General features: G+C 34.4%; 1 protein-coding gene across 2 annotated transcripts; it reads left to right on the top strand.

Annotated features, from left to right (window-relative positions):
* The first annotated feature begins 1,066 nt into the window (after positions 1-1,066).
* LOC141684302 (protein BONZAI 1-like) lies at positions 1,067-10,703 on the top strand. Of its 2 annotated transcripts, none has more exons than XM_074489217.1 (16): positions 1,067-1,348; positions 3,508-3,555; positions 4,855-5,003; positions 5,092-5,140; positions 6,865-6,921; positions 7,225-7,413; positions 7,516-7,650; positions 7,879-7,940; positions 8,030-8,132; positions 8,217-8,331; positions 8,620-8,696; positions 8,778-8,915; positions 9,022-9,183; positions 9,917-10,030; positions 10,152-10,248; positions 10,355-10,703. In XM_074489217.1, exons 1-16 carry the CDS (start codon positions 1,199-1,201, stop codon positions 10,447-10,449), a joined length of 1,740 nt encoding a protein of 579 aa, XP_074345318.1. In that variant the 5' UTR covers positions 1,067-1,198; the 3' UTR covers positions 10,450-10,703. The 2 variants fall into 2 exon arrangements, with proteins under 2 accessions (XP_074345318.1, XP_074345319.1); XM_074489218.1 differs by having other exon boundaries at positions 1,257-1,348; positions 4,871-5,003.
* The last annotated feature ends 321 nt before the right edge of the window (positions 10,704-11,024 follow it).

The following is an 11,024-nucleotide window of genomic DNA, read 5'->3' as shown; positions in this document are numbered from 1 at the left end:
CGCACCTTTCCTCGGTGCTACTTTCAAATTATTCGTACAATGTTTTAAATAGTATTTTTATTGTAAATCTGTTGAATTATCATTAGTTGTTGAACAAAAAAATCTTTGTTAATTCGTCAAACTTGAACGACAAAACGCAGCACATGTTAGCTGGCAATGGCATGTTGTGCATGTATCCAAAATATAGTGACATTATTAAGTATTAATATTAGAAAATTGCGTCATTTTACATCATACATCTCATCTGCCTTGACTAAACATAGTCCGAATACCCATCATTTTGGGTCAAATATCTAAAATATTAATGAACTGACCACATAAAATGTTCATTGATATGTTTATTCTAGGCATGTGTATTTATATTTTAAAAAAAAATAATAAAAGATACGTAATGCATATTCACTTTTGTATTTTAATGAATATGTATTCTTGTAATACATATTTCTTTATTTTTTAAAAGAAATTAATATGTATGTACATGATGCGTATTTTTTTAAAATAAAATATACATGTCGTGAATAAGTATTCAATAAATATTTCGGACAGACGTACATAGACATTCTGAATAAGTATTCAATACTTATTGTATTTTGGACATTTTTTAGGGTGTAACTTCCGCCAACTATCATTCAAAAAATAGTTTGGTTGACTATTTAAAAATTAAGAATTCGACAGCGATGGCGTTTATTCAATTTCAATTATAGGTATAGTTACTTTTCATTATTGAATTTTTAATTTTTCTAAAAAAATTAAATGGGCTAAATATATTTATTTAAAAATTCCGTTCCAAAATCTTGTTTGAATGATGTTGCATAACATTTATAATATAATTTGTTGACAAATATCAAATATGTATGAATGATGGATCCCGAATTATTATGAGAAAAGTTACCAATCTGTATTTTACACAGGAATATCATATAGCGAATTTGGATTCTGTTTTAAAAATTATAATATTTAATATTGAAATCGTATCGAAATTTAAAATATACTAAAAAATAATTATTACAAAAGAAAATAAGATAGCAGTTTAGTCCGATTACTGAGATAGTTTAGGACAAAGGGGGCGAGTCGTTGAAACAAATGTGCCCGTTATCAACTCTTACGCAAACATTTTATCCCCTTCTTGTCTTGGTACGTACAGTTGTGTCACGGTATATACTTGTAGTATATTACCCAAAAAAAAAAGTCCCCGGTGATGGGAAATTGTTGTTCCGACAGCCCCGCCGGACAATCTGCCGTCGGCGGGACATCAGCTGCTCATCGTAATCAACCTGGTGGCCCCAACGACGCTGTCGATTGTTTTCTCAAGTCTCGTGGTTATCGTGGTCTCTTTTCTCAGATCGAGGTTTTGTAATTCCTTTTTCTTTTAATAATTTACTTATCGATGCATTTGTATATGCAACTTGGTTACATATGTTGCTACTGGAATACTTGTTTGTATGTGCTTATAATATGAGGAAATGTAGTTTAGACTTACTTTTACCGTTGTCGTATTTCTTGACTGTTTTTTGACTTGGTATGTGTGTGTGTTTCGTATAGCTTTTCGGAATTCGAAGTAACTTACTCTGTTATTTAGTTTTTTGAGTTTGGATGTGGAGGTTGAAATTTGTTTAGGAGATGGCCAAATGCAACTTAAGTTTAAGCTAATTACATGTTTTAGGTCAGATTCTACTTACTCTACTAAGTTTCTCTTCTTTTCAGACTCCAGAATGGTCCTTGTGCCATTATCGTAAATTCTTTGGTATGGAATAAAGATATGTATTGTTAAAAATACTAGAAGAAATGTGTCACACCTAGTCAGTTCTATAATGATGTTATATTTCTACGAGCATTGGGTGCTTGTACATTAAGACCACACTTGGAGTTATACTAGAGTTTGCAATTTATGTGGAAAAATGCTCGCCCTTCAATGGGGAAGCAAAGTATCTATAGTATTGGTGTAGTGGTCATTTAGCAGAATCAGTGCTTGTACTAGAGCACACTAAATCTAGCTTTTCATGGTATATATTTTATTGGAACGCGAAAAATACTTAAAAATCAGCATGTATTATCAGATCCTTTTTGTTTTTTACATATGTGGAGACACGATTAGAAGTCTCAATGCTTGTACTAGTTACATTTTGCATCCCTTTCTGTTGCGGCTCCGTGGGACCACACCGTTGGTAAACGACACTTGGATAGAACGGACAGAGGGATATAGAAGAATTGAAGAGAAGGAATTATTACAAGAAAAGTCACCAGAGGATAAACTGTGGTTTTTGGAGGAGTCATTCATGGATTCATTACTAGCAGAACGAAACTAGAGCTTATTAATTTAAACTATAATGAATTGGTCAGGTCAGAACATATCCAGGGCAAGGAATTATAGATCTCAGCTAGGGAAATTTAGATTTGGGCCAGAGAATATGGCCAACATTATGCCTCGCCTTTTTCTAGTGCAATGACGTTATGATAACAGTTAAGCGGAGTCTCAACTGCCAGACAACTACTATACACATGACATCATGCAAGGCGACTCCATAACAGCAGTTTCCTGCCTCTCTTAGTATTATTAATTTGGAGTAAAATTGGCCGAGCATTCATTACTTTACTTCAGCTGTATAGTTAATATCTTCTGTACAGCTTAAAATAATCCGCGAATGTGTAGTATGAATATACTGAACTAATTATTTCTTTCCCAGACGGCCATCACTCGTCACGGTGCAATTGGGTGAATGATAAAATTCAACAGTATCCTTATGATCTTAGGAGAGTCTAGCTAAGATATTTATTGCTTTTTTAAGGGTACCTAGCGATTATATTATTCACATGTTCGGCACTAAAAAGATGTAGAACTAAGCCCATAAGTTAGTAGCAGAATCAAAAATTACCACCATGCTTCAATTCAACTGTCCACGGTGCTCTAATATCAGGTTGATATGTATACCTACCAGTTCAAAATATGAAAATAACCCTAACTTTGTTCTGAAGGTAGTCTACCCTCCACAGATCATTAGCTCTATTACCAGTTGTTGTAACCTTTAGAATATCATTTTAAAGAAAAACTGTCAACTTCAAGTTGCCCATAATTCTGATGCAGGACTAGACCCAATAATCCATATTTCTCAAAATTTATTTCCTTCTACCAGAAGATATTAATTTCTAACGTAATCTGGAAACCCTTTCAATTGAAAAATTATCGGTAAATTTAGATCCCCATCCCCCAAATTTAACCATTTTAGCAAGTTAAATTTCAGTCTTGTGCACCTTGTTCTTATGTTGGTGTGTTTAGAGGCTAGAAATCCCGAAAATCAGGTGGTCAGCCTTTTATCTAATTTTGTAACTTATAAAACAATCTTAAAAAACTGAAGTCTTTTCAATCTTTATAGTGGCAATGTATTGTCTTCCTACTTAAATATTACTCTTTGCAATAGAGCCCACATCATTTGGCCGGTCAATTTCTTTAATTTTTTTATATGGATTCTCCCTACATTAGTCACTGATTGCTTATGTCTAATATTGCAGTTATCATTATCTGCTTCGAATTTGCGTGACCGTGATGTGCTCTCCAAGGTGCGTTCTTGTTTAATAAGAATATATAAATTTGATGAACTGTAGTCTTTAGGTCATGACCCCATAGCTTTTTTGGTATTATATATTGGTCCCTTCCATATATTCTTCATAGCTAGTAAGTTGATATACCTTTGAATGTTATAAAGTTAATTATGTTTTAGAAGCATACTCTTTAATTTCTTTTCGTTTTGTATAATTATACCTTACGTATATTTAGTAAAAAATTGCATGGATTTATTTACATGATTCTACTAGACCTCCCAGTTCCGTCTCAAAATAGTTAGTACCTATTTGTAATAGTTTTCAATGCAGGCTTTAGTTTTAAATTTCTGATATCTGTTGTAATATTTCAAACTTATTTGAAAAGTATTATATTCCAACTTTGAATTCCAGACATTAATTTTTGGGTACAGTCCCCTTGATTTTGTTAAACACCATGCATGTTAAAGCTACATGTCGGAAGTGTTAGAATACTAATATAAGATCCCGAAAAAAGGGCCTTCCTCCATAAAGGTTTTAGAGTGACTGGTTCTTGAATATGGTATCAGAGACTCATGTGACTCATGTTTGACTACCTGCTACCCCCAATATTTCTCACAATTCTTATGAACACAAAAGACAAATTAATGCCCCCCGTGATCCACTCTTCGACCCCAAATCGGACTTTCGAGTGAGAGGCAGTGTTAGAATACTAATATAAGATCTTGGAAAGGGCCTTGCTATAACATTTTTGAGGTTTTAGAGCGACCGGTTCCTGAATAGGAAATACTGTCATTATGCCTCTAAAATTAATTTCTCACCTTGGAGTTTATTTAATATTAAGAGTGTACCTTTTTTATGTTCACTTCCTGCTCAATTAAGAAAATAGATTATAAGCCTCAAATCATCTGAAATTAAAGTGGTAAAATATTAACAATAAATGACAACTTATCACATGAAAAATGTTTTATGTATCCACATGAGAATGTTAAATGATTAAGTAAATTACGACTTACCATATTACTAGTCCCTCCATTTTGAGCCATTTTATTTGTAAATTTTAACAACAAAGTTAAAAAGTACGGGACTAATCTATTTTGGAACAAGAAGAGGAGAATCTGTTTATTAATTTATTCTGAAAGCTATGTTTCACTTTCTATTCAGAAAGTGAAAATTAGGCTTTAAAGAGTTCAATAATTTTAAATTTCTTCGTGCTATTATCAGCTTAGACTATATGGAATAGAAGTGACTTATTTATGAGCCATGTCTTACAGTGCTACAGAGATGTCGTTTCCTTTTTCTAAGTTTTATTTTTTATAGAGTGATCCTATGGCAGTTATCTATGCAAAAGGAAAAGACGGTGCACTTCAAGAGCTTGGTCGTACAGAAGTAGTTTTAAACTCGTTAAATCCTCAGTGGATCACAAAGCACAATCTTACATATTACTTTGAGGTGGTGCAGATGTTGGTGTAAGTTACTACCTGTCTCTACATTCTGTCAAGCATAAATCTGTTTGATGCACTTCCATGTTCTTGATATATTACCCTTTTATCACAGGTTTCGTGTGTATGATGTTGATACTCCATTTCATGATCTGGAAGTAAAGGTAGTAAATTTTATGTCCGCACCTTCAAATCTTTTTTGCAAGATAAGAAAATTACTATGAACATACTGTTATAGTACTTGCAAAATTTTAATAATAGACATTGTCATAATAATGGTGAAAGTTTCTTACAAGCTATAGCCTGTTAGAGTTCTCAGGGTATTGTAAATAATGTGATTAATTTCCCGCTGTTTGGATAATATATGCTCCCTGTGCCAATCTGGTGTAAGTCAGTGCAGATTTGAATATTAATTGTCAAGGCAATGAGATTTCTTGTCCTAGGTGGTGCAACTGTTTTCATGGTACCATTCTTTCTTTGAAAACCCGAGAGAAGTCAAATGACACCCATGCTCTTTACATGATTAATTTGTAATAAATTAATAATTTTACCTCTTATCCACTGACCAGGCCAAATCAACACACACTTTTCTCTGTTCCTTCTGCTCGAAACTCTTTTAGCACATTCTTTACACAACAAGATACTCATTTCTTTGCGTAACTGATTACCTTCATGAAGATAGTAAAATTTTGTCCTGTTAACTTTAAAATCTTTTCAATTATTAAAACACGGCCCAGTCTTCTGTGTGAGACACCCATCCTGCCCTTCACACATATTGTGTGAGCAAAAGAACTCGTACTATCCTCCCTGGCTCGAACATGTATTATTTTTATATTGGATTACACTGGATTACAGTTGAACCAATATCTCATATTAGGATAAGCTACCTACCTAAATCAATTGTTAGTCCTAAATTTATAACACACCAACACTTGCTCACCCCACACTCGTAGAACTCCATCTTTCAACTTTCTACTTGAACAAATATACATATTACATCATTTAAAATAGTATCATTTACTTTTTACATGCTATTGGCTCTAACATTTTAGTATTACTGCAAATACTGTGTACTATCTTGCGGGACCGGGAGTATGTAATGTTAACAAAATTTTGATTAAACGATTGAGCGGGCATGTGATAGGTACTATAACTTATGCGATGGTTACCTTCTTTAAGATTTTGAGAACTGATTCCTATGAGTTTGAATTTGTAAGAATGATTTTGGGCCTTAAATTCCCCTGCCCTAGATTCAATTCCCTTTTTCTATCTTGCTTTTCTGTTTTACCTGTGCTGTTTTGCACTTTGGCAAGTATTAGACTTCTTGGATATAATTTTGTGACTGATTATTTAGATTGTGTAACTTTTGCTGTGTCAAAACCATTCTTTAAGTTGCTAGTCCTAAAACTAATTACCTATTTAAGTTCGCCAGCCTCTAAACTGTGCCTGCATTAAATTTCTTATGCATAACGTTTTGATATTAGTATCCGGATACCTGTTCCAGGACAGCTGAGCTGCATCCGAGGTAAGGTGTAGTAGTTATAGTGGAGCAGTCAGGTCCAAATTGCACCAGAGTTTAGTTTGCTTTGGAAACAGCATTTAGGTGAAGTGTTTGATTGCCTCGGTACTGCCGTAGGTAAATGAGGAAGCGATTGTTATAATCTTTAGTCGAGTGAAGGCTCTTTGTGTTTTAAAGAACTGAAATGACTAATCTACCTGTATTGGCTATCTATTTTTCGACGTATGCCTAGATACTCTTAACTTGGTCAATCATATCCAGCTAAAGCACTCCCAAATCACAATAATACCTGAAGACAATAACGTAGTCAACTACATCTTACGAACTTCAACAATAATTTATGCATAAATAAGGTGTCGTTTCTTGCAGATGATAAAGCTTGATGAGCAACAAATACTTGGTGAGGCGACATGTGCTCTGTCTGAGGTATTAAACCTAAATGTATTTGACTTTTCTGGTAATTTTGTACCTTTGAAAGGTTTAAAATGATAAAAATGTTAACTAGTGGGTTTATATCAATAATATGCTACACATGATGGGTGTTGTATCTTGTTTTTAATCTTTCTGGAATGCTTTTGTCACTGTGTGCATTAGGTAATATAGGTTTGATTTAGTCAGAAGCTACAAAACAATGTCATGTCATTAAGTTCTGCTGCATATTTATAACATTCTGTAGGCTGCTAAATCTTTTGCTATTTACCAATAAAATTCTGACTTCTTTCTATGTAGATAATCACCAAATCAAATAGGTCATTAACAATAGATCTTAAACATTTAGAGGATTCTACCAGACCAGGTCATCCTGGAAAACTTGGCCAGCTTACTATATGTGCCGAAGAATGTGTTAGCTCAAAGATTTCTACAGAGTTGGCATTAAGGTGTTTGGATTTGGAATATAAAGATCTCTTTGCAAGAAATGTAAGGATTAATTTTACCCATCTTTTAATAAATATTATATTTTCTGCCATTTTAGACATGCTATGAGTTAAATTACTGAATATATTGTAATGCTTCTTTCAGGACCCATTTTTGACGATATCTAAATATTTGGAGAGCGGGATTACGTTTCCAATTTGCAGGACAGAAGTTTTGAAAAATGATCAGTGCCCGGCATGGAAACCGATTTTTTTGAATATCCAACACGTTGGCAGCAAGGTATAAGAATCTGAAACCCTGAGCAATGAGCAAAACACAAATAAAAATTAAAATCTATAGAGGGTAAAGTTATGACCTCTCTGTGACAGGGTCTCTACAACTACTTTTTGTTGGCCTATTTTTGCAATTATTTGCCTTTGTGGTGTCCTGGAATGATGCGTTTGCCAACTTTTCTATTTGTTGTTGCTCATCGGATTATATTTGCCTCGTCTATATTTGTTTATGCAGGACAGTCCTCTTATTATAGAGTGCTTTAACTTCAATAGCAATGGAAAACATGATTTGATAGGGTGAATGAAGCTTCTTCCCTTTTTACTATATGTAAGGTTCTGTCAGCTGTGGTACACTGGTACTGATTTTGCTTATTCTTTGTCATCAGAAAAGCTGAGAAATCACTAGCTGAATTGGAAAAGCTGCACTCCATGGGGAGTGGTGTGCATTTATATTCACCAACCCCTGTTGGTAACAATTATCAAAACAAGGTGATAAATTTTATTGGTGGATTTGTCTTGTATTGTTCCAACCAAGTGTTTACCCTTGATACGAATATTTGTTCGATGACCCAGGTTTTAAAGAGCCAACTATTTGTGGACACATTTTCTGAAAGTGTGCAACATACATTCTTGGATTATTTGGCTGGTGGATGTGAGCTGAACTTTATGGTGGCCATCGACTTCACAGGTAATGAATATTACACTTGCAAATATTCAACATTTACTATCATGCCCGAGTTATTATCGTTTGCGAAATGTTGCACCTTTTAAGAAAACACGCAAAAAGAATAGTTTCCTGTATCATTTTAGTTTTCCTTGTGACTTGTATAGTCTTTCTATAAATGCTTGGATTCTTTAATTTTGTACTTCATCTTAGCCTCCTAGTTATTGCTAAAATTCGTTATAAATACTTAAATATGCTAGGGATCTTTACTCAGGGCATAATAGTTCAGACTTTTTATTCCATTTTTATCAGCTTCGAATGGCAATCCACGACTACCGGATTCCTTGCATTACATTGACCCTACTGGCCGACCAAATGCATACCAGAAAGTGAGGAGGCCTATCTTCTATGTTTTGTCTTTACATATTTTTATCACTTAAGAGCCTTTTATGATATTTTATATATCTTAGGCAATCTTAGATGTTGGAGAGGTATTGCAATTCTACGACTCAGACAAAAAGTTTCCTGCTTGGGGTTTCGGAGCACGGCCAATTGATGGGCCTGTTTCCCATTGCTTTAACTTGAATGGGAGCAGTACATACTGCGAGGTAAATTGTCACGAGTTCTATATTATAATAGTTTTGTGCTTGCTTCTGACTTCTGTTCACAACAAACTGCTCACTGCATAGATTTTGACTTCCCTTTGTTCCACAGGTTGAAGGCATTCGAGGAATCATGATGGCATATACAAGTGCCCTTTATAACGTTTCACTTGCTGGACCGACATTGTTTGGACCAGTGATTAGTGAAGCTTCACTGATTGCGAGTCAGTCTCTAGGGAATAAACAGAAATACTATGTTTTGTTGATAATTACAGTGAGTATTACTTATTGTGAACTGTTCTTTAGTTGATATGTAGATCCATAACTCGTTGTAGTTTTCACCAGAGTTTTGGGGTTTTTTTAGGTTTTGGAATTGTTCTCTCAAAAACTTTAACAGGTTGTTGAGTAGATGTGCAAAATCACACAATGGTCCAAAGAGATGTGTGGTTTCTAAAGCCCATCTCTTGTGTTTAAATCACATTGTTCCAGTTTTTGGAAGCAACCACACCCCTGAACTTGAATGAATACCCCCAAAACTCTGGGAAACCATGTGATCCTGCAGTTCAGCCCTTACTTTCCCCGCATGCTTTGATTAGACTATCAGACACGTATAATAACTTAAAATAATAATGTGAAAAAAAAAGTTCTCCAATTATATTAGCAAGATGCGAAACATCTTGATATTTAGTGGTCATCTTAATTCAAATTAAGATTGGATAGTATAGATATTACTTCATGGGATTTGGTGGATGCACTAATAGAAATATTTGATTAGCTATCTATTCTTGATAAAGAAATAAATCATTTCATTTCTATAAAGTCAAACTGGTGATGTATTTATTACGGAGGGCATTATTATCAAGGAATCACACTGGCATTATTATCAAGGAATCACACTGACATTAGTACTCTGTAGCATTTATTTTTCAGTTATCTCCTGGTTTCACCCCTGACTGTTAGCATTGTATTTTTACCTTATAAAAACTCACTTCTTTAGACCATTCCAGGATGGAGTTATAACAGATCTCCAGGAAACAAAAGATGCTCTGGTGAAGGCATCTGATCTGCCCTTGTCGATCCTTATTGTAGGAGTCGGGGGAGCTGATTACAAAGAGATGGAGGTATCTCAGTCAATTTTGTTCGAATTCTTTCACAATTAAAATAATTCTTTCTGAAGTACAAGCTGTACATGCAAGTCAATTGTTTAATATAATTTTTTTGATCCTGTATATGGTTGAGCAGATTTTAGATGCAGATAAAGGTGAAAGACTTGAAAGTACGACAGGACGTGTAGCATCTCGTGATATAGTTCAGTTTGTTCCATTCCGAGATGTAGATAGTAAGTACTTATATTTACTCTTCTGTGATATGTAAATCATATGCTATCACACTTTTATGAGTGATATAGGCTTGAGGATGACCAGGTAGCAACTTTTTGCTTGCAGGTGGAGAGGTTTCAATCGTTCAATCTCTTCTGGCGGAACTACCTTCTCAGTTTTTAACATACATGCGAACAAGAGATATTCATCCGGCTTCCTGATCATACAGAAAATTGTATATATACATGTGTTAATTGTATTTTGCGAATTTCATCTCAATTAAATTTTGCCATGCCAATCCTTGCATTTTTCTTGTGAGTCGGCCACAAAATTAATATATGTTGCTCGTGATAAGTTTTCGAGGCAGGATTCATTTTTCCGGTTGTGTCACTGTGTCAGACATGTCTGTTGAACCATTTGATATTTCAAAGATTATGGATGAGGATCACTTCGATTATAAACTAAATGAACTTCTTTGAGTTCGCGCTCCAGTGGTCCAGTTCATGGATTAAATGTAGATACACATGACATACTTTTAATGCGCGAGTTCAAAAATTGGTCTCATTTTGATACAGGACCATCAGATAGAATTCTAACCTTGTCTATCTTTGAAAAGAAAAAAAAACAATATCTAAGGGGCTGTTTACTTTTCTTTTTTTTTTGAAACAAACAGAAAGCTTTTATTCACTATCTTTTCGGATTACATCAAAGAAAAATGGAGGTATAGTCTGCCATTCCTCGCGATCAGGCACAGAACTAGCTTCCCTAGCAATAGAGCAGCTATATTCACTGATCG

Source organism: Apium graveolens, chromosome 9 (assembly GCF_009905375.1).
Source record: "Apium graveolens cultivar Ventura chromosome 9, ASM990537v1, whole genome shotgun sequence".
In the NCBI taxonomy this organism is placed as follows: domain Eukaryota; kingdom Viridiplantae; phylum Streptophyta; class Magnoliopsida; order Apiales; family Apiaceae; genus Apium; species Apium graveolens.
This window is presented reverse-complemented; position numbering and strand designations above follow the sequence as displayed.

Bases quoted from the DNA above. Each gene is read 5' to 3' on its own strand.
- LOC141684302 (XM_074489217.1), top strand. From the start codon at position 1,199: ATGGGAAATTGTTGTTCCGACAGCCCCGCCGGACAATCTGCCGTCGGC. The intron at 1,349-3,507 runs GTTTTGTAATTC...CTAATATTGCAG, and splicing joins GTCTCTTTTCTCAGATCGAG to TTATCATTATCTGCTTCGAA. The intron at 9,184-9,916 runs GTGAGTATTACT...AGACCATTCCAG, and splicing joins ATGTTTTGTTGATAATTACA to GATGGAGTTATAACAGATCT.